This window comes from Mobula birostris, chromosome 4, assembly GCF_030028105.1.
Source record: "Mobula birostris isolate sMobBir1 chromosome 4, sMobBir1.hap1, whole genome shotgun sequence".
Classification (NCBI taxonomy): domain Eukaryota; kingdom Metazoa; phylum Chordata; class Chondrichthyes; order Myliobatiformes; family Myliobatidae; genus Mobula; species Mobula birostris.
In genome coordinates this window covers 200,444,181-200,468,832 of record NC_092373.1, presented here as the reverse complement: position 1 = coordinate 200,468,832, position 24,652 = coordinate 200,444,181, and the positions used below count along the sequence as shown (strand labels likewise).

Genomic DNA, 24,652 nt, shown 5'->3' with positions numbered 1-24,652 from the left:
GGATACTCAAACCACCCTGTCTGCACCAATAATCATTCCACGGTCAAAATCACTTAGATCACATTCCTTCCCTATTCTGATGTTTGGTCTGATTAACAACTGAACTTCTTGACCATATCTGCATGCTTTAATGCACTGAGTTGTTGCCATGAGATTAGCTGATTAGATATTCGCGATAATGAGGTGTGGTATACCTAATAAAGTGGCCACTGAATGTAACTGTTGAATGGAATCTATGGTAAATTTAGAAAAACAGCATTATATACAGTAAAGTTGTAACAATTCTGTTTTGCCAAATGAGAGTCAACTGCAGGAGGTAATGTACTCAAATCCCAAGGCTTAAATGTAGTTATTATCAAATGGATCAAATTACATTCCATGGACACAACCCCCCTCCCCAAGATAATCTTAAAGAAACTCACTCTTCATGCTCACAGTACTCCCTCCTGGTGCAATCTCTAAAGGAAATATCAAGATACATCTTTCAGGAAATCAGTGTCAAAGTAACAGCCAAAATGAGTCAATGACTTCCATTAATACAGATCCTACAATATTAGAGCGCCTCGGTAGCATAGCGGTTAGCCAGACGCTATTACAGCTCAGGGTGGAGTTTAGAGTTTAACTCTGACGTCCTGTGTAAGGAGATTGTATATTCTTCCCATGACCCTGGGGTTTCCTCCCCTTTTCCAAAGACGTAGCAGTTAATAGGTTGATTGGTCATTGTAAATTCCTGTTATTAAGGGTCTTGGCCTGAAATACTCAACTGTTTCTGGCCGAGAACCTTCATCAGAACCGGAAGGAGCGTGGCCAGAATAAGGTGGTGGGCAGGAGGGGAAGGAGTACAAGCTAGAAGGTGAAGCCAGTTTCACATTGCTGGGCAGTGCAGCTCGTTGGGCCTATTCCATGCTACATCTCCAAATACTGTAAATAAATAAAATATAACATCCCCCTCACCTCAGAACAGTATTTAAAATGACACTGAGACACTCAAAAAGTAAATAACAGACAACCAAAGCATAGTCAAAGGACGAGATTTCAGGATGTTGAAAGGAGAGGTTTAGTAAGCAACTCCAGTGCTCAGGGCCTTGAGAACCAAAGGCACACCTGCCACTGGTGACATGATTAAAATCAGAAATTATTTAGACTTCAGCTAGAGGAACCAGATCTTGAGTGTAGTAGAGCTGGAAGATATACAAAGATAAAAAATGGCAAGATCATACAAGGATTTGAAAACAACAGTCATAAGGGATGTTACTTAACCAAGAGTCAGTGCACATTAATAAGTTTGAGGGAGGTGATAGGTGAATTTAAGTTTGGACACAGGGGTTAGACAGCAGATTTTTGGATGAACAAAAAAAATCTTCTTCTTCATGTGCCTTGGCCGGTACACACTTGGGTGATCATGGCTCTCCACTTCGAATGATCCCTCGCAGCGTCAATGATACCTCGCACACTTAGATCTGTTAGTTCTTTCACAGTGTCCATATATTTTCTTCTTTGCCTTCCTCTTCCGTGTTTCCCAGGCATACGGCCTTTTAATGTAAGGCATTCTATTTCTCCCTTTCTGATGACGTGGCCCAGGAATTTAAGTTTCCTCTCATTTAATGTTCTCATGAAAGATCTTTTTGTATAGGCACGTTGAACTTAATTTATTCTCGCTAAGAAAGTGCCACCAGGGCAAATAAGGGATATATTTGAACACAAGAAGTCAGGATTGAACATGGAAAGCTGGAACTGTGAGACAACAGGTCCACTAGCTACACTACTCTGCTGCCATCTCTTTCTTATTTTTAAACATAGACAACTCATAAAAACAATGAAGGAGCTCAGTGGGTCAGGAAGCATCTGTGGTAGAAATGGATTAATTGATGTTTCAGGTTGAGATCCTTCATATGGACAGATGATATCGGTCTTGTCCCGAAATGGTTGCCCAGCAAACTGACCCCACTCCCCCGCGGAGTTTCACCAGATTTTTGTGTTGCTCCAGATTCAGGCATCTGTAATCTCATGCAGAGATCTGTAGATAGCTCAACTATGATTACCAATCCTTCGTCATCATTCTTGTCACGGACTTTCCCAATGATGTTCCCTTCCTCTTTTTCTGCCACTGAAGCAGGCTTCAAGCTCTTATTAATCAGAAACATTAACTATATTCCCCATAGGGATTCTCTGATCTAAGGAAACTGAGAGGTACTCATATAGAAATGCATTAAACCATTCCTATTCACAACATAGGGTGAATGCATGGTCTTTTTCACAGGGTCAAGAATTTAATGGCACAAATTTAAGGTGAGGGGGGAGATTTAACAGGAACTTGAGCATTCGTTTTTTTTAAATTTAAATTTAACAGAAGAAGTTGTATTGGTGTGGGATCAACTGCCAGAAGTGTTGAGTCAGGTACAATAACAACTTTTTAAAAGAGTTGGGACAACATGTATGGGGAAAGTTGAGACAGTGTTGGGCCAAATGCTGGCAAGTCTGACTTGCTGGTACAGGACATCTCAGTTGGGCCGAAGCTTTGCGTTACTACTGCAACCAAGGAAGACCCAGTTTGCGATGATTGCTTGTACCACTGGACCTGGACTTTTCTAAGGTCGAGAGAATGGAACTGCTGCAGTGCAATAGCTTTTCCACGGATTCCTGTCATCGTCGGACACGACAATCGTTAATAATATATTGCTGCTCGTAAGGCACGGGCTGCAAACAAGCCACATGCCTTTTGCCGCGAGAACCAATTTAGCAAGACGCATGCGCGTGGTTGCAAAGGGCAATACAGCGCATGCGCAACACAGAGCCAATACGTCGTGTGACGTTCAACAACACCATCCTCCCACATCTCCTCCCGATCAACATGGCGACTGAGAGCGGAACCAGTGGCCCATCCGCCGATCGCTACAGACTCTGAGAGGCCGTCCCTACCCACCTCTCCCGGACCGTGCTAATACCCTACCCCGGCTCCTGTAAGGCCTCCCTTTCACACTTCCCCACCTCGTTCCGCAGCGGGTCCAGCTTGTAGACCGTTTGCAGCTGGTTCCGGAGCCGCATCGCGTTCGCCATCGGAGCGTCAACCGCCATCGCACTACGTCAGGCGATGCCGCTGGTGGGGGAGTGATGGTCGCCTTGCGTCATCACGCACTGCGTACGCTTGGCAATCCGGAAGGCGCCCGTAGGGAACCGAGTGAGTGGGTGAGTGGGTGGGTGGGTTATGAAGTTATGCAGCGGGGTTCATGCTGACTTAAATTCCCATTTAAGCTAGTTCCATTTACCAGTATATGGCCCATATCCCCTTAACCTTTCCTAACCAAGTACCTTTTAAAAGTTACACCCACCTCAACCCCTTCTTGCAGCTCATTCCGTTTACCGACCACCGTCTGGCTTAAAATGTTACCTCTAGGTTCCAATTAAACCTCTTACCCCCCCCCCCCTTAAATCTATGCTCTCTAGTTCTTGATTCCCCAACCCCGTGAAAAGACTGTGCACATTCACCCTATACACCTGATGATTTTATGCACCATCTAAGATCACCTCTCATTTTCCTACACTTCAGTGAAGAACGACCCAACTCATTCAAGCGTATTCCAGAACTCAGTCCCTCGAATCCCAGTAATGTCCTTGTAAATCACATGGGGGAGGGGTTGTCAGTGGATGTTCATTGTTGGCAACTGGAAGTGGGGCAGTGCCTATTATTAGGGGAAAAAGAAACCACTCAGTTAAAGCTAGTAGTACCTGCACAAGGTGGATATGCAAATCACACCCCAGTACTGGTCTGGAAAATCTCACGAGTCGAGTCACAGGAGATTCTGCAGATGCTGGAAGAGAATATGCACAGAATGCTCAAGGAACTCATCTAGTCAGGCAGCATCTATGGAGGGAAATGAACAGTTGACATAGTTTGAGTGCAGACATTACAAAGGGTCTTAGCCTGAAACATGAAATGTTTGTTTCCCTCAGGCACTGCCTCAACTGTGTAATTTCACCTTCTTGTGTGGTGTAGAAGAGTCAGTCAGTCAGTCGAGTTTACACACAATTACACCTGCACCATCATTATATGCTGTGTCGTATGACCTGAGCCATCATGTTCTTTGACCATGATTGTTCTTGGCAAAATTTTCGCCGCAAGTGTTTTGCTATTGCCTTCTGGGCAGTGTCTTCACCAGATGGGTGATTCTGGCTATTATCAACACTCTTCAGAGATTGCCTGGTCAGTGGTTGCATAACCCAGGACTTGTGAAATGCACTAGCTGCTCCCATGGTTTCATGTGACCCTGATCGGGAGCTAATCAGATGCTTCAGCTTGCCCAAGGGTGACCTGCCATCTTGCAGAGGGAAAAAGCACCTTACATCTCCTTTGGTAAAGATGTACTTCCACCCTGCCACACATACTTGTATGCACAGGTACAATAAAACGCTATTTGCAGCAGCATCACAGGTACATAGTAGAGACACTGGTCATGTCTGACGATTACAGGAAACCTGTGTGGGAGAGTTTTAAAATGAAAAAGTCATCGCACTGGGGCAGTTCCATTCTCCCAACCGCAGAAGTACGGGTCTGGTGGTACGAACAACCATCACAAACTGGGTCTTCCTTGGTTGCAGTGGATGACCATGACTACTTCTGTGCTTTGTCATGCCTTTGCTCTCCACAGAGCATTGCAGTACCACCTTCCTGCCATTTGAATCTCATTGTTAGCTCATTCGCCTAATCCTTTGGAGCTGACTTCACTTGCTAGGACGAGCATGTCCTAATTTCACCAGGGTATGAGGCTGTCAGCTACCTCACCTAGTTTAACCTGCCTGTCAAAGCGCTATGCCTGCAAACAGCTACTTGGAACCACAGGTCAGAATTGAGTGTCCGGTGGGGACCAAAGAGAAATGAACTGCCTTGGAATGGATACAACAAGTCCTTTCACCAGAGGTGCTACCTCTCCTTGCTACCTGCACCCCATTTAGAGACACTACATAGATACATATTTCTACAATAAACAAACACCATAAGAACAAAAGGAAGTCCACCTTAGTGTAACGAATATTATAAAATGGCTGTACTGTTGCTGGACTGGTGATTCGTGTACAATATCGACTAGAAAAATAAATTATATAAGAACAAACAATTAGAAAGTAAAAAATCCATTATAATACAAAGTGTTCCTGTACCAAGGTTATGATTAGGGTTGTGCAAATTGGTTTAAGAAAATTTGAAGGAGCCGTTCTTCAACCTGGTAGAGTAGGATTTCAGGCTGAATAAGGCATGCCTTATGTGAAAAGATGGCTATAGCCCAGATAGTGGGGATCTTTGATAAGACCATTAGACATAGGAGCAGAATTAGGCCAATTAGTCATAGTCATACTTTATTAATCCCAGGGGAAATTGGTTTTCGTTACAGTTGCTCCATAAATAATAAATAGTAATAGAACCATAAATAGTTAAATAGTAATATGTAACTTATGCCAGTAAATTATGAAATAAGTCCAGGACCAGCCTATTGGCTCAGGATGTCTGACCCTCCAAGGGAGGAGTTGTAAAGTTTGATGGCCACAGGCAGGAATGACTTCCTATGACGCTCAGTGCTGCACCTCGGTGGAATGAGTCTCTGGCTGAATGTACTCCTGTGCCCACCCAGTACATCATGTAGTGGATGGGAGACATTGACCAAGATGGCATGCAACTTAGACAGCATCCTCTTTTCAGACACCACCGTGCGAGAGTCCAGTTCCATCCCCACAACATCACTGTCCTTACGAATGAGTATGTTGATTCTGTTGGTGTCTGCCACCCTCAGCCTGCTGCCCCAGCACACAACAGCAAACATGATAGCACTGGCCATCACAGACTCGTAGAACATCCTCAGCATCATCCGGCAAATGTTAAAGGAGCTCAATCTCCTCAGGAAATAGAGACGACTCTGACCCTTCTTGTAGACAGCCTCAGTGTTCTTTGACCAGTCCAGTTTATTGTCAATTCGTATCCCCAGGTATTTGTAATCCTCCACCATGTCCACACTGACCCCCTGGATGGAAACCGGGGTCACCAGTACCTTAGCTCTCCTCAGGTCTACCACCAGCTCCTTAGTCTTTTTCACATTAAGCTACAGATAATTCTGCTCACACCATGTGACAATTAGCCATTGAGTCTGCTGTCATTCCATCATGGCTGACTTATCCCTTTCAACCCCATTCTCCTGCCTTCTCCTCGCAACCCTTGACACCCTGACTAATCCAGAATCTTATCAACCTCTGCTTTAAATATACTCGATGACTTAGCCTCCACAGCTGTCTGTGGCAATGAATTATACACCCTTAGGCTAAAAGAATATTTCTGTTCTGGGACATCCTTCAATTCTGAGGCTGTGCCCTCTGGTCCACTATAAATGATAGATGTTTCTTTGAGTCAGCACCTCAGGAATGTGCCCACAATATACTGAGCTCACCAGTTTATCACTGCTTGCAAGAGTAACTTTTCAAACTAGCAAAAAGCACTGCCAGTTCCTCCAATATCCAGACCGTAGCATCCAATGCAAGGGTAGCTGTAACAGCCACATGCTCATCCCAGAAAATAAAGTCCAAATCGTGAACTAGCAGATTAAATTCCACACAATTGATTTAATATTGTTGCACATACCAAGATGTAGTAGTGAAAAACTGACTTTTTTAAACTGTTCATACAAGAAAGGCAGTAACAGAATGCAGAATATAGTGTTGCAGTTACAGAGAAAGTATGGTGCAGGTAGATGCTGTACAAGGACCATAAGAAAGATTGAAAGATCAGGAGTTTATGTGAATCAACATATGAACACTACATCACTATTTGTGTGCTGCCTATTTAATTTAATTATTCACTGCAGTGCAAAGGCACACATAAATAGCTAGGGTGCCCAAGACTTTTGCAGAGTACTGTAATTTTATATATTGCACTGTACTGCAGCCCAAAAAAAAAATTTCAGGACATGTGAGCAATTTTCACAGCCTTTGTCAGGGATATTAAGATTCAAGTTTGTTTAATGTTATTTCCAGTACCAGAGTGTAAAGGAGAACACAATAATTGTATCTGCAGGATAAAAGCTATCCTCAAGTCTGGAGATGCATGCTGTAAAGCATTTTTGTCTTCTGCCAGAAGGAAGCCGGGGGGGCAGTGGAAGAAGAGAAGAGCGAATCCCTCAGGTGAGAAGGTCTTTGGACTGAATAGGCTGGATGCAGTCCAATCTAAACTTTAAAATAATATTTGAAGTGTTCATTATCTTTCAACAAGTAACCTGACCAGACACAGTTAAACCCAGTAGGAAATTCAATGGAGATTTCACTACCCAGAATGCAAAGTTCTCTAGCAGAATGGAGTACCTGAGGTGTTTAGCAGAAATTGTATTTAAAGGAAAAAAAGAATACACCCAAAGGGAAAGAGGAAGAACAGTATGGCAATAAAATTAAGGGAAAGAGACTCCCGTTGAGCAGGAACACATCCAGTGTTTGTAGATGCAAAAAAAAGTGCAGGTTTACTGCTCAACCAGAAGAACATGAACAAAATTCAAGTGCTATATTTTCAATCCTCATTTTTAAAGTGTACAATAAATGAGGAAGAATTTTCACTACATAAACTAGAGCATTAAAATACAAGTTCAAGAGACATTTTGCCAAGTTTTGAAGGCATCAGGTGGTGGTACAGAAGCCTAAAGACTCGCACTCAACATTTTAAGGGCAGCTTTCCCCCCGCCATCAGATTTCTGAACATCCCTGAACCCAAGAACACCACTTCATTATTGAGGTTTTGCAGAATTTATTTTTATAGCTTACAGTGTGTAGTCAAAACTGCTGAACGCATCACCAACACCAGCCTACTTGCTATCAAGGAGAGGTATACAGAAAGATGCCTGAAAATGGTTTGTAATATCATGAAGGATCCCACCCACCCTGCTCTTGGACTGTTTGTCCCACTCCCTTCTGTAGCATCCACACCAGGAACACCAGACTCAAAAACAATTACTTTCCCCAAGCAGTAAGGCTGATCAACACCTCCACCCACTAACCCACCCCTCCATATCCCCAACCACCACTACTACTACTTAATCATTTCCTGTCAGAATTACCTTATGTACAGACACTCCTGTGCCTTGCTTCACTTTATAGACAATGAGTATAAGCTATTGTGTACTTATATTTATTGCTTTTTTAAATTATTGAGTGTTTTGTGCTGCGTCAGATCCAGAGTAACAATTACTTTGTTCTCTTTTACACTTGTGTACTGGAAATGACATTAAACAATTTTGAATATTAGAGTAATTTTCCTGTCTTACACTGTACTGCTGCCATAAAATAATAAATTTCACAACATATGGCAATGATAATAAAGCTGATTCTAGGCCATTAAATCAGTCAGCTCCAAGCTAGTAAAAACAATGCAGATGGTCCTCTTTACAAGAATTCCAACTTCTCTCAGTCTATAACTTAATTTCTCTATTCCTTGCAATCTTGTGCACCCTCTCAATCAATCTTTCTGGACACAGTACTTGAGCTGAGGCCAAATATTCATGATTTCCTTTCTTTTGTATCCCATACCACTCTTGCCAAAACTTGGTACCTCATTCATTTTTACCCGTAAGAATCAGTGTGACTCAACCTAGATTGTGGGACCACTTCATCGCGTGCCTTTACTCCATCCACAAGAGGCAGCATTTCCCCATGGTCCACCATTTTAATTCCACTCCCCTTTCCGACATGTCAGTTCATGGCCTCCTTCTCCCTTCCTTTCCAGTCCTGATGAAGGGTCTCAGCCCAAAACATCTCCTGTTTATTCCTTTCAATAGATGCTGCCTGCCCTGCTGTGTTCCTTCTGCATTTTGTGTGTGTTAGTTTGGATTTCCAGCATCTGCAGAATCTCATGTTTGTAAATTCAAATATTGTCAATGTACCTTGCAGTTCCAACAAGTTAGGCAAGTACGTATAACACCATCACTACACACCCAAAAAATTTGTATCAGTACCTTTATGACCAATTGTATCCTCAACTTAATGTTGCTTTTTATAACATTAAGAAAATGTTGCCCTTCACATTCCTTTGTATTAAAATATCCAGCACCTCTCTGCTTAATCTCTTTGAGGTCTATTACTGTTGTCCACCTAGTTTTCTATGCCTCAAAGTTTTATTTTTTCTGTAAGTCAGGAATTATTTTTCACCACAAACATACATAAAATTATTCCAATCAGGATGATACTAACCTCTTGGATAAATCTATTTGAGTTTAAAGGCTTGGCATGAAGCATCTCTTCCATAGCCCCCAATAATTTGTTCAACCTAGAATTTAGGAATTTCTGTTCAATTCCCAAAGATAATTCTTACTCTTCCTTAACCAACTATCAAAGTGATCAATCCCCTGAAGAATTTCTCCCAGGTTCATTCACCCAGGTTAGATCACATCCATTCCATAATATGAACAAAATAGGAACAAATTACTAGGATTGGTGGTAATATAATGTGGAGAAGGTCATTGAATCCTTTTAGCCTACTAGATCTATTTGAAGATTGCTCAACCTTAAATCCATTTACCTGTTATTGTTCTCTAAATTGCAAACAATTAGCATCTGTTTTCAAGATTTTGTGGTGGTGTGTTAGTGGGAAATAACAGAGTGCCTTTATCTTTGGTTTAAGGAAAAAATGCTCCTTGAAGTAACCCCTGACTGATTTTGCTCTATTTTAAAATTATATCCCATTTACTAGACCACCCACACATGCACTTTAAAAAAAAACTACCCAGTCTTTTAATTTGTTTAACAACCTTAAACATCTCAATACAATCAGCCATTAATCTTCTAATCTCCAATAACTATTACAACTTGACCTCGTAATTCAAACCTGTTAGTCCTCATGTTTTTCTGATCAGGAAAACCTGGATTTAGATTCTGGATTACCACTGCTTCAGTAAAGCAACCAACATAATCAAAGAACCTCTTTTCTGCCCCCTCCCATCAGGTAAAAAATACAAATGCCTGAATGCATATAACACCAAGCTCAAGAACAGCTTCTATCCTGCCTTTACAAGACTCTGTACTTGTGCCCTAGTATACAATAAAATGGACTGTTGACCTTACAATATCCCTTCTCTTGCATTTTATTGTCTGCTTCCATGGCATTTTCTCTGCTGGAGGAACTCAGCAGGTCAGACAGCATCTGTGGAAGGAATTGAATAATCAATGATTTGCACTGAAACTTGTCATCAGAGTTGTCTCGGCAAATGCTGGAAACCTTGAGCAACACACACAAAATGCTGGGTTAAAGGTTTCAGCCTGAAATGGTGACTGTTCATTTCCCTCTGTAAATGCTGCCTGACTTGCTGAGCTCCTCCAGTATTTTGTGTGTGTTGCTCAAGATCTCCAACATCTACATAATCTCTTGTGTCTGCACTTTCTATGTAACTGTATGATTGTGTGACACTTTATTCTCTTATTGTTTTCCCTTCTACGCCCTCAATAAACTGTTGTATTGAAATCTGTGTGTTTTTTCACTTTACTTCAGTTCATTGTGTCCAATGAAAACAGGAAATCTGTGCAGGAGAGTTTTTAAAGTGGGAAAACTTTTGCACTGGGTGGTAGTTCCACTCCATTGACCTCAGAAGTCTGGGTTCTCTGGTATGAAAAGGCATCACAGTCTGGTGTTTTCCTTGGTTGCAGTGGTTGACCAGGTTGTCTTCTGTGTCTCGTCATGTCCTTTGCTCTCCATGGAGTACTGGTTTCTTGGTCATTGGTTCTCACCGTAGATCTCATCCTCCCAGTCCACAGGAGCTGACTTTGCATGCTGGGACAGGCATGTCCCTATCTCACCGGGGTATGAGGCCACCAGCTACCTTCACTTGGTTTAGTTGTGTACCAAGATGTGTCCGCTGTCACATGCAAGCAGCTACTTAGAGCCTAAGATGAGAGCAGAGTGTCTGGTGGGACCAAAGGTGAGTGAGCTGCCCAGGAATGAACATGATAAGCCCCTTCACCAGGGGTGCTACCCCTCCCTGAACACCCCATGTGATGTTAAACTAATACCAATTGAGGTGACTGAACTGCAAGGGGTTAAACTGTTGGTCATGGTGTAAAGGTTATATTATTGTCAATGGCTTGTGCAGCAACACTGGTTTACAGCTGGGGGGCGCAGAAACATTTGGGGAAACTCATCTGGCTCTTTGGCAGGTTGCCAGCACCCTCTCCTCCTCTCCCAGTTACGGCTGCCTTACAGGGACAACTACTGCAGTTCTCCCTGGTGGGGTGTTTTTTTTAATCACCTGCCCTGTAACAATGGTGTTGACACCTTGAACAACACACACAAAATGCTGGAGGAACTCAGCAGGACAGGCCTGAGCAAAAGCAGAAACCGTCAACATTTTGGGCTGAGATCCTTTATCAGTTCTGGAAAGGAGGGGGGAAGATGTGAGAATAAGAGTGTGGAGGGGAAGGAAGACAAGCTAGAAAGTGATAGATGGGTGGGGGGGGAGAAGTAAGAAACTAGGAAGTAATAGGTGGAACAGGGAAAGGGCTGAAGAAGGAGAAATCAGAAAGGAGAGCAGAGTGGATACACCATCTGCAGAATCTCTTGTGTTGACACCTTGAAATTGTTTCTGAGAAATACAGAATCTATTCTGTCCTGGGCACAGTTGTGCACACCTATTAACCACATCTGGCAAACTCTTAATGTATGATGTCCCTTCACATAAACCCATAAACTAGACTGTCACTGTCAGTATCAACTATCAGATGAAATGTCAAACCATTATAAATGGACATACCATATCTTTTTTAGAGATACAGCACAGACCAGGGCCTTCCAGTCCAGAGAGCCATGCTGCTCAGCAACCCACCTATTTAACACTAGCCTAATCTCAGGGCAATTTACAATGACGAATTACTAACCAGTACGTCTTTGGACTGTGGGAGGAAACCGGAGTGTCTGGGGAAACCCACAGGCTTCATGGGGAGAATGTACAAACTTAATAAGCTTTCTTTGAACTTTGAGTTCTTCCTGCAACTTGTTTTTTCATCAGATTCCAGCATCCGCAGTCTCTTATGTCTCCATTATAATAACACTGCGATCATTTTAGCTGCCGTGTTCAAAGTTAAAAGTAAATTTTATTATCAAGGTATGTATATACTGTATGTCACCATATACAACCCCCTTCTGGGCAGACTCATTAAATCTATAGAATAATAGCATTACAGAATCAATGAAAGATTGCCCAGCTTGGGCGTTCAACCAGAGTGCAGAAGACTGCAAACTGCACAAATACAAATAGAGAAAATAATAAAAAAAACAAATAAACAATAAATATTGAGAACATGAGAAGTCCTTGAAAGTGAGTCCATTGGTTGTGGGAACATAGAATAGTACAGCACAGTACAGGCCCTTTGGCCCACAATGTTGTGCCGACCCTCAAACCCTGCCTCCCATATAACCCCCCACATTAAATTCCTCCGTATACCTCCCTAGTAGTCTCTTAAATTTCACTAGTGTATCTGCCTCCACCACTGACTCAGGCAGTGCATTCCACGTTTCAATGATGGGGCAAGTGAACTCGACAGAAATTATCTCCTCTGGTTCAAGAACTTGATGGTTGAAGGGGTAATGACTTACTGACCCTGGTGGTGTGAGTCCAGAAATTCCTGTACCTTCTTCCTGATGGCAGTAATGAGAAGAGAGCGTGGCCTGGGTGATGAGGGTCCTGGTATGTTCTGAATATTCAGTACCTTACAACTGTAACTATACTTCCCAAACATTTCATTGGTTTTAATGTACTTTTTGGTGTCCTTGGGTGGTAAAAGCTGCAATGCAAATAAAAGTCTTAATATCTCTTTTTATGCACTGGAGATTTAATTCCCCAGAAGGCCACCAGGTGACGCCAGTTTTCAGGTAATCTGATCCAGAGGTGGTATAATAAACTGCTCCTCTCTCCCCCTTAAACCTTATCCTTCTGAACCCTCCACTCTCTCTGCACCAATCCCAACCCTATTACCAAACCCTTAGGGTGCTGTTGTAGCATGGCGGACTGACCATGTGCTGTGGCCAGGTGGCAACTCTCAGACACCTCCTCATACCTACCTCTTGAGGAGGACCCCATTCTGGCCATCAGAAAACTGTCTCTGACACCATCACTAACCTCATCAACTCTGGAGAACTCCCATCCACTGCCACCAAACTCATCGTTCCCTTACCCCGTGCTGCTCGCTTCTACCTCCTATCCAAGATCAACAAGCCTGACTGTCTGGGTAGGCCCATTAGCTCTGCCTGCTCCCATCCCACTGAATAGCATGAATATTGATTTCTCCTTTGGGTAAAAAATCCTTCCCCCTTCCCTCTTCTATTTCCCGTTCTGGCCTCTTCTCATCTGCCTATCACCTCTCCCTGGTGCCCCTCCTCCCTCCCTTTCTCCTAGCTGTCTCCCTTACCCTCTCCCCCACCACCTTTTTATTCTGGCATCTTCCTCCTTCCTTTCCATTCCTGAAGAATCGCCTCACCCCAAAACGTTGACTGGTCATTCCATAAATGCTAACTGACGTGCTGAGTTCCTCCAGCGTTTTGTGTGTGTTGCTTTGGGTTTAGAATGAACCATATTTATTTTGCATCCTCAGTTGTGCCCTGCGATTCTTAGTTCACTGGAGGCTGAAGGCTGAAGATGGGCTATCCTTGGGTTGGAAGTCTGTGTATGTATGTGGGTGGATGGGAGGAAGGAACGGGACTTGTTTTCCTTTGTTTTGTTGCCTATTTTGTTTGTTCTGTGGTGTTCTGCCAAGCATTGTGGGCATGCTGTGGGGGTGCTGGAATGTGTGGTGACTGTATATTTTGATGTATAAATAAATCTGAATCTTGAATTTTGAATAAGTGGCCTATCACTCTTTTATCTTGGCTTTTCTCTTGACTTAAGATGATCTTTGATCCAGGGTGAGGATAAAGAGATTGCAGCTTAAGCAAAAAGATTTTTCAAAAAGTTAGAATTTATCAAATTCATAATAACTAGAATAAATTCCAATGGGAGTATTCAATAGCTCTTCACAATCAGATCACATCTATTTTCACTGACTTATGATGTGGAATTTGTTGTTTTGTGACAGCAGTACAGTGCAAAGACAAAATTACTATAAACAACAAAAAACTAGTCCAGTAAAAGGAATAATGAGGTATTCATGGTTACATGGTCTGTTCAGAGGGGAAGAAGCTGTTGCTAAAATGTTGAGTGCCCTATGCCTCCTTCCTGACGGGTGGTAATGAGAAGAGGGCATGTCCTGGATGGCGACAGGCCTTAATGATGGATGCCACCTTCTTGAGGCACTGCCCGTGAATCAGAAATTCTAAAAAGTTAGTGAACAACACCTCGAGAGATCGAGAGACAATAACATGGCACTGGTAAACCAGTGACGTTCTGCAGGCTACGTACAAAACCTCTAAATATACCCTTTTTGAATTCCTCTCTGCAGATCTGCAGCATACTGTTTCTCTTTAAGATTATTATTTCTTTTTTGTCCTTTCTTTTTGTATTTGCAGTTTGTTGTCTATTGAACACTGGATGTCCACCCTGTTGGTGTGACCTTCCATTGATTCTATTATGGCTATTGGATTTACTGAATATGCCCACAAGAAAATGAATCTCAGGGTAGTATAGAGTGACATATATGTACCTTGATAATTATGGGAGAATTAGGTTTAGGGAAATCTGATAAATCCGCACATTTTACACATAATCTTGCATCCTGAGGCCCTTGAAAAAGATGCAGAGATGATTGTGAATGTGTTTGTTATCTTTAGAAATTCCATAGTTCTAGAATGGTTGTTACAATTAGTAAATGTAACTATTATTTCGTAAAGGAGAGAGATACAAATCAGGGATTTCCAGGCCAGAGAGTTTGACATCTGGACAATGCAATGAACTATAATAGAGGAAATTGTAATGGGAAATTTAGACAACAATAATAGAGGATTGGTTAATGGACGGAAAATGGTAGACATAAATTGGTGCCCACAGGCTAGAGCCATCTATTGATTCGCTGGCTCTGACCTGTGGGTGCCAATGGGGCTTCAGCTACTCACAGTCTTTATCATGATTTGACAGGATTGTAAGTATAATAGATCCAAGAGATTCTGCAGATCCGGAGCAACACATGCAAAATGCTGGAGGAATTCAGCAGGTCAGGCGGCATCTATGGAGAGGAATAAAAAATCATTATTTTAGTCCTGATGAAAGGTCTTGGTGTCTTCGAAGAGTCATCGACTCTTCCTTTCTCTCCTTAGCTGCTGCCTGATCTGCTGAGTGTGTGTTGTAATAGATTTGATGGTGGATGAGTAAGTTATTGGGAGAAGCTACAGAAGGCATAATTTGGTTGAGTGAATAGGTGTGGATATAGCAGATGGAAAATATTGTGGAGAGAATGTGAGACCATCTACTTTGATGGAAATAATGGAAAAGTGGAGTACTTTCGAAGTGGCAAGAAGATGAAAAACGTTCATATGTTTTTGTATGTGAATGACTGTAAGTGTAGCAAAGAAGATAAGCTGGGTATTTGTCTTACAACAAGATTATACAATTGCAAGAGTACAGATGTTGTACTGTGATTGAATAGGGTCTCAGTAAGGCCAAATTTGCAATATAATGTACATATTTGGTCTTCCCACCTAAGAATGATAGGAAGGGAGTGCATTGAATTTTCGCCAGTTGATTAGATGTTAAGGCCATAAAATATAGAAGCAGGATTAGGCCATTCGATCAGCTCTGATGTATAATCCCTCACATCCCCATTCTGCTGCCTTCTCTCCATAACCTCTGATATCCTTACTAATCAAGAGTCTACCAACTCATATTTTCAATATACCCAATGACTTGGCTTCCAAAGTTGTCTGTGGCAATGAATTCCACTCTCTGGCTAAATAAATTACTCCTCATTTCTGTTCTAAAGGGACTTCCTTATATTCTGAGGCTGTGCCCTTAGGTCTTGGGACTCTTGGGATTGGGTATGTAGACTGGTTCTGTATTCCCTATGGTTTAGAAAAAAATGATAGGCAATGTTAATGAAATGTGTAGTGTTTGAGAAGTAGATATAGGGATGATGCTTTCCCTGGTTGGAGTGTCTAGAACAAGGTCCTAGTCTCAAAATAAGGATTCAGCTTTCAAGAATGAAATGCAAAGAAATTACTTCACCAAGACAGTATTGAATTTTTGAAGCTCTCTATCTAAGGGGGAGGTTGAGGTTCTGTCACTAATATTTTCAAAACTGATCAATAGATGTTTTTAATCTTTTGGGAGTCATGGAAAATGAGACCAGTACAGTGAAGTGCCACTAAAAGTTCAAAGTTGAAAGTAATTTTATTGTCAAAGTACACCTATGTCACCATATACAACCCTGAGATTCATTTTCTTGCAGGCATTCACAGTAAATACAAAGAAGCACAATAGGATCAATTGTGTTTGAAAGACAAACAACTAGTGTGCAAAAGACAACAAACTATGCATGTACAAAAAGAAAACATAATAAATAAATAAGTAAAAATATTAAGACCATGAGATGAAGACTCCTTGAAAGTGAGTCCATAGGTTGTGGGAACAGTGTTAGCACTGTTTAATTCAGAAATATGAAAGTTCTGCCTAAATCTCCTTGACTTATCAGAATAGAGCAAATGGCCTACTCTATCTATTTCTTATTCAACATCCTTCCTAATCTCTGAAGGCCATAAAGGACTTTAAAGCTTTGATATACAATCACTGGCCACTTTGTTAGGTGCTGGAGTGGAACCCAGTGTTGTCTTCTGCTGCTGTAGCTTGTCCACTACAAGGTTCGATATGTTGTGCATTCGGAGATGTTCTTTTGCACACCATTGTTGTAGCACATGGTTATCTGAGTTACTGCCACCTTCCTGTCGGCTTGAACGTGTGGACATTTTTCTCTGACCTCTCTCATTAACAAGGCTTTTTTGCCCACAGAACCACCGGTCACTGGATGTTTTTTTTTGTTCCTTGCACCATTTTCTGTACACTCTAGATCAGGAGTTCCACGGACCCCTTGCTTAATGATATTGGTCCATAGACATAAACAAGTTTGGGAACCTTTGCTCGAGAGACTGTTCTGCATGAAAATCCCTGGAGATCAGCAGTTTCTGAGATACTCAAGCCAACTATGCAGCACCTTTGGCGCATGACGTTATGCCAAACTTTTAACCTACTCTAAGATCAATCTAACCCTTCCCTACCACATAGTCTTCTATTTTTCCTTCATCAATGTGCCTCTCTAAGATATAAATCTAAGAATCCCTGAGAAACTCTATTACCACCCCTGGCAGCGCATTCCATGCTCTGTATAAAATACCTACCTCTGACATCCCTCTTACACTTTCCCGCAGTCACCTTAGTATTAAGCCCCTCATATTAGTCATTTCCATCCTGGGAAAAAGAATACTGGCTGTCCACTCAGTCTATGCCTCTTATCATCTTAAGCTCCTCTACCAAGTCACCTCCCATTCTCCTTCACTCTAAAGAAAAAAAACCCTAACTCACTCAACCTATTCAGATAAGACATGCTCCCTAATCCTGACAGCATCTGGAACATCATAGTCATTCTTCATTTTCTTTCTTATGTTTCCGCTTTTTCCCCCCTAGTTTCTGTCACACTCATTGTGCTTTTTTTCTCTGTTTCTACTCAAAGTGACAATAATAAACCAATTCCATTTCTAACTGCAATTTCTGCTTACTCCTTGTGGGTAGAAGGTCCTGCTGCTGTGCTGTACTTTTCTACATATTATGTTTATCCTCAAATGAGAATGAAGCTTTTAGCAATAATAATCAAGGAAGACATTTATAGCCACTTAAAAATAATTTGATTTGATAAAGGAAAGCAGGCACAGATAACTTCTGACTAATGGAATTAGCATTTTCTGTTTTAAGTTTATAAATCAGTTCTAATCTGAAACACCAGAGATTCTGCAGATGCTGGAAGCCTTGAGCAACACACACTAAATGCTGGGGGAGCTCAGCTGGTCAAGCAACATCAGGGATTCTTCGATTTATAACTTAGATAGGCACACTGATGAAAGAAAAATAGAAGACTTTGTGGTAGGGAAGGGTTAGATTGATCTTAGAGTAGGTTAAAAGTTTGGCATAACGTCATGGGCCAAAGGTGCTGCATCGTTGGCTTGTGTATCTCAGAAACTGCTGATCTCCAGGGATTTTCATGCAGAACAGTCTCTAGAACAAGGGTTCCCAACCTTTCTTATGTCTATGGAGAGGAATAAACAATTGACGTTTTAGGCTGAGACTCTTCAACAAAGACATTATGTTTTCCTTCTTCATCTTCGGAGGATTTATGTTGGATGGCAAACAGTTTTTAAGATGCTTTACCACCATCTGTTGAACTAGAGTGTGGGTCAGGATATCTAAATCCTATATATTTATACTTGTATCAAATTTTATTAAAACTACCTGTATTCATAAGGAACTGCACTATACTGTATATTTAAAACAATAATCCTGCAATCCTTTCTGTAAAATATTGCAGGTAGTTTATTCTATTATTCTATTCTATTAAATAGAATAAAATGAATTTTATTTTATTCCTTGGTAACTTTAGAATCAGCCATCACCTATCTTGATTATATCTTGGACCTCTCACCTGTACATGCTCAATCATTTCTTGTTGATTACAATACTCACACCTCCCATTTTTTGTGTTTCTTCATTAAAGACAAATTACTATTTATAACATGAGAAAGTCTGCAGACACTGGATATCCAGAGCAACACAAACAAAATGCTGGAGGAACTCAGCAGGACAGGCAGCATCTACTGAAAATGGCAAACAGCCGACGTTTTGGGCCGAGACCCTTCTTTGGGTCTGGAAAGGAAGGGGGAAGACACCGGAATTAAGGGATAGGGAGAGGAGAAGGAGGATAGTTTGAAGGTGATCAATGAAGTCAGGTGGGTTGGAAAGATAGAAGAGCTGGAGAAGAAGGAACCTGAAAGGAGAGGAGAGTGGACCATGGGAGAAAGGGAAGGAGAAGGGGACCCAGTCTGATAGGCAGGTGAGATGAAATAGGAATTCCTCCGAGTGGAAAATAGAAGAAGAGAGGAGGGAAGGGAATTTTTTTACTGAAAGGAGACATTGATATTCATGCCATCAGGTTGGAGTTTATCCAGATGGAATATAAGGTCTCCTCCACCCTGAGGATGGCCTCCTCTTGGCACAAGAGGAGGCCATGGACCGACATATCCGAACGGGACCTATTTTACCCTGTTAATGTACTATTTAACCCTGTATGCCTAAACATCAATCTCAATATTATCATGTCCTCCCTTCTACTCTTCCTTGCATTCTTTGACCATCCCACTTCTATCTGGATATTATGAAGATGTCTTCCTGTTCTCTCTTCATCCTAGGTTTTTCTTAATGCTATTGTAAGACCTTATCCCAAAACTTCAACTGTTTATCTTCCTCATGTCTTGGGGTATGCTGCCTTCTCTTCAACATTGGCAGAGGATTTGATGCAGCTCTGGGACGAGGGTGTCCTTGGCACATTTGAGAACCTCAGGAGGGATGCCATCTTTTCCTGGCGCTTTCCCAGAAGAAAGTGCTTCCAGTGCCTCACTGAGTTCCTCCGGTGTGGGGTCTACATCAAGTTCGATCATGGTGGGTGGAGATTCAATGGTGTTCAGAGCTTTCTTTGTATCGGCAGTCCCTCTGGCATACAGTTCCGAATAATGTTCTACCCAGAGTTCCATCTGTTGTGTTCTGTCCGTGATGACCTCTCCTGTTGATGACTTTTGTGGGGCAATCTTGCTCTGTAATGGACAAATAGCTGTTTCTTATGGCAAAGCCAACACCACGCTCCCTGGAACACACACAAAATGCTAGTCCTGACGAGGGGTCTCGGCCTGAAATCTCGACTGTACCTCTTCCTATAGATGCTTCCTGGCCTGCTGCGTTCCACCAGCATTTTATGTGTGTTGCTTGAATGTCCAGCATCTGCAGATTTTATCGACAATGCTCCCTGGGCTCTTCTGGTGGCTTTCCACGCCAGATGAAGGAGAAGTCTTCCTCTAGGAGAGCCTTGTTTCTTGAAGGGCGACGATGTCCATCTATAGACTGTTCAGTTCGTTGTTGATGACTGTGGTCTTGCGGGCTTCACTCATATCTTGCAGGTCTTCTGTAAGGCCTAGTGTCATGGTCGGTACATTCCAAGTACCTGTCTTGAGGGCTGGATACTTTTGATGTCTCCTTTTTTTGCCAGGTGTAAGTTTATTGATTCACCTGTTGGGGGTATTTACTATTTAACTATTTATGGTTTTATTGCTATTTATTATTTATGGTGCAACTGTAATGAAAACCAGTTTTCTCCAGGATCAATAAAGTATGACCATGACTATGACTACTATGACTATGTATCCTGCACCCCACACACCCAGTGGAGCAAACAGACCGTGGCCAAGCAGCGCCGATTTGAGGCGGGCAGTAGCTGCCCCGTGAGGTCCTAGGACCTCTCCCACCATTAGAAGCAGCCCTGGTGCCTCACTCTGCACCAATCGAGTGCAGTGGCTTATCACTGGTAACTAATGTTTTTTGTGTTGTGCCAACGCTGAGTAGCGGTGCTGGAGTGTCCTCTCCAGGGCGCAAGTGTGGGCGGGACAATTTGAAGAACCGGCTGTTGCTCATGCAGCAGGCTCACCCTCTCCACGTCACTGATGTAGTCCAAGGGAAGGGCAAGCTTGATACAGCTTGACACTAGTGTTGTCGCAGAGGCTGTTAGAGACGCACACCATTAGGAGCACTTTATAGATAGTGGGAGCTTATCCCCACTATCACCCCTGGCTATGACAACCTTAGGAACCATATATGTGTGCCTAAGTTTTATGCACTGTACTGTATGCCAGTGATAATGAAACTGATTGTGAACTAAATCTGACCTGGGAAATAGTGAAGACTAGATCAACACAAGAGTGTGAGATGGCCATTTTCTGACCCTGCAGTTGGAGCTTATGGAAGAGACGATATAAGAGGTGTTAGCTATATCTCCAGCAATTCGGGAGTGCTGGAACGGTTCAGCGATGGGACGAGTGAAGTTGAGTGAAGTTATCCCCATTGGTTCAAGAGCCTGATGGCTGAGGGGTAGTAACTGATGGTGGGGTCCTGGGGGGTCCTGTACTTTCTTTCTACAATCATCTCAGCAGCACAGTGAAAACTGTACAAATTGCAAGTATTTTTGTGTCTTATCTCTCCTGCAGCCACATCCAAAAGCAAGTGGCAGGAGCAACTGCGGCCGCCAACATTTGTCATGTGGTGGGGCAAGAGACTAGGTTTCCTGTAACTAAAGAACGTATCACTAAACCATTGTATCTGAAACCACTTAGCACCGTCTCCATTTCTGTTAAGTACTTCCATCAGATCAAAGCAGGTGATTAATAAGACGGGAAAGAAATATAAAAAGCGACTGAAACATTGAAATAAATTGTAGCAAGGGGCGGAAGATAACAGTGTCTTTGAAGCTCTCTTGGGTTATTACTTCAGTTTTTTCTTTGCCTCGCTTTGTGCACAGGACCCATCTCCGAGGACAGATTAAAGGAGCCCATATCTTGTCGACCATCAATAATGGAGCTCACTGTCATTGTATTCATTTCTGCATTCCTTTTAATCTTCTTGCAGCATGCAGGCATATTTTAATCTTTTCTTCATTCTCCATGTGTTCACCTCAAGGCACTGAGGGAAACAGCTGACTTACCCCACCCAGGTACACTCTCAAACAGAAACTCTCCTACTTGTAATCACCTTCACTTTTTATCCCCCTCCTGCTCTCAGTTATGAGAAAGCTCCTGAAAAGTCTTGCCAGCAATCCACCCGTGTTATACATAGTAGCAGCAATTTGCTTATGAAATTGTTCCCTTTTTACCCTGGTCACAATTGGAGGGTAGGTCCAAGCCCCCACACTCTGGTGAAAAACACTTGCATGACATTTAGATGTCACTGTGTCCATAAGACCATAAGATCTAAGAGTAGAATTAGGTCATTCGGCCCATCAATCATGGCTGAATTATTATCACTCTCAACTCCATTCTCCTGCCTCCATGTAACTTTTGACATCCTGACCAAACAAGACCTTATCAACCTTCACTTTAAATATACCCAATGTCTTGGTCTTTGCAGCCGTCTGTGGCAATGAATTCCACAGATTCAGCACCCTCGAGCTAAAGAAATACCTCCTTATCTCTTCCTTCTACATCCTTCTACTCTGAGGGCATGCCGTCTGGTCCTAGATTCCCTCACTATAGGAAACGTTCTCTCCACATCCACCCTATCTAGATATTTCAGTGTTTTGTACACTGCTGAGGATAGATAGGGCCTATGATAAAATGGCATCCAAAGACATGCCTTCTGAGGATACAACACCCCTCCAGTGCTAATATGTTGGTTTGGATTAAGACGTGGGTATCAGGGGTGGGTTTGACCCCACCAGCTCATGATTTAGATGCAAGAATTCAATTCACTGAGCCACATCAAATGTTTATCTTCAAGTGTTTTCCAAGTGTAGCTAGATCCAAATTCCAATTAGTTTATTGTCCTATACACTAGCGTGCAATTAAATTCCTTAACACAGGAGATTCTGCAGATGAGTGTGAAGTGGTTCATTTTGGTAGGTCAAATTTGAAGACAGAATATAATATTAATGGTAAGTCTCTTGGCAGTATGGAGGATCAATGAGATATTGGGGTCCACGTCCATGGGACACTCAAAGCTGCTGCACAGGTTGACTGTGGCTAAGAAGGCATATGGCCTTCTTCAACCATGGGACTAAGTTCAAAAACCGTGAGGTGATGTTACAGCTATATAAGACCTTAGTTAGACCCCACTTGGAGTACTTTGTTCAGTTCTAGTCACCTCATTACAGGAAGGATGTGGATACTATACAGAGAGTGCAGAAGAGATTTAAATTTACAAGGATGTGGTGTGGATTGGAGAGCATGCCTTATGAGAATAGGTTGAGTGAACTTGGCCTTTTCTCCTTGGAGTGATGGAAGATGAGAGGTGACCTGATAGAGGTGTATATGATGATGAGAGGCATTGATCGTGTGGATAGCCAGGGACTTTTTCCCAGGGCTGAAATGGCTAACACGAGGGGCAAAGTTTTAATGTGCTTGGAAGTAGGTACAAGGGTGATGTCAGAGGTCAGTGTTTCACACAGAGAGTGGGGTCTTTTAAGAGACTCTTAGATAGGTACATGGAGCTTAGAAAATTAGAGGGCTATGTGGTAGGGAAATTCTAGGCAGCTTCTAGAGTAGGTTTCATGGTCGGCACAACATTGTGGGCCGAAGGGCCTGTAATGTGCTGTAAATTTCTATGTTCTATGCTTGAAACCCAGAGCAACACACACACACACACACACACACACACACACACACACACACACACACACAAAATGCTGGAGGAACTCAGCAGGTCAGGCAGTATCTATGGTGGCAGTCTTGCTGTTTTGGGCTGAGACTTAATCAGGATTTGCTCACATGAAGCCCACAGAGTAAACTGTATATATAAAATACAATGAAAAGTGCAAAATAGCAGAACAATGCGAATACTCACTTCTGCAGCAAGGTAGCATAGTGTTTAGCATAGCACTTGACAGTGCTGGTGACCCAGGTTTTATTCCACCGCTGTCTATGAGGAGTTTGCATGTTCTCCCTGTGACCACATGGCTTAGCTCTGGGTGCTCCGATTTCCTCCAACAGTTCAAAACAGTCAAATTGTCGGGAGTTATGGTTGGCAAGTTATGGGCCAGAAGATTGGCAACACTTGTGGGCTGCCCCCAGCACAACCCTCGGACAGTGTTGGTTGTTGACGCAAGTGACGCATTTCACTGTGTGTTTTGAAGTTTCAAGGATCAACTTTATTTGCCAAATACATTTACATGTTTGGGAAAATTGCTGTGCTGTGTTGGTCAGGGAACAAACTACATGCAACAAAAAAAAATAGCATTCAATGATTATACAGAATAAAGAATTATATAAAATAAAGTTGGGAGTTATAGACATGGAATAAAATGTGCGCTAATACACACTACCAGTATGTACTTACAATGAAAACAGCATTATAAAAAAGTGGTTTAGAGTGTTTTTAGTTTTGGACAGTTATTAGATAGAGGGGGGTGGAAGGGGGCTGACTAGAATGGTTTATCAGTCAACTGCCAAGGGAAAGAAACCTTAAGATAACATGAAGTTTTTTTTTTGCCTTATTAGCCCTTTAGCACTTTCCAGATGGGAGCTTTTGGAAAAGGAAATTTGCTGAGTGGTTTTAGTGACGATTTTACCTACTCACTTCTTTGTCCTGGACACAGCCAAGTCCTGCAGTAATGGTGGACTGCAGCCAATGATGCGCATGTGACAAATAAAGCTAATCTTCTATCTTAAAAGACGTTTGTAGTGCAAATCTGAGTAGTGCAAAATGAAATGCAATAATTACTGTGCATAATTACTGTGGAGACGATGTTTCATGTCATGGGGGAATCTAGGACTAGAAGGCACAGCATCAGAATAGAGAGGTGTCCACTCAGAATGGACATCAGGTTGATAGGTTCTTGATTAGCAAGGGTGTCAAAGGTTATGAGTGTAGTGTATTCAATATCTGAATAATGTTTGAGTAATATTGTAAATATATAGTTTGATTAAGCATTC

General features: G+C 42.2%; 1 protein-coding gene and 1 long non-coding RNA gene across 3 annotated transcripts in view; one reads left to right on the top strand and one right to left on the bottom strand.

Moving 5' to 3' along the window:
• Window positions 1–3,111, bottom strand: part of pcgf1 (polycomb group ring finger 1) — a 58,159-nt gene extending 55,048 nt beyond the window's left edge. For both annotated transcript variants that reach the window (XM_072256762.1, XM_072256761.1), the window contains exon 1: window positions 2,989–3,111. In XM_072256762.1, the coding sequence (XP_072112863.1) occupies window positions 2,989–3,075 (87 nt within the window). In that variant the 5' untranslated portion in view covers window positions 3,076–3,111. The remainder of the gene's footprint in view (window positions 1–2,988) is intronic.
• On the top strand, window positions 2,859–24,244 carry LOC140196869 (uncharacterized). Its single transcript, XR_011885825.1, has 3 exons — window positions 2,859–3,178; window positions 7,052–7,158; window positions 24,218–24,244. It is a non-coding gene; the product is annotated as an uncharacterized lncRNA (long non-coding RNA).
• The last annotated feature ends 408 nt before the right edge of the window (window positions 24,245–24,652 follow it).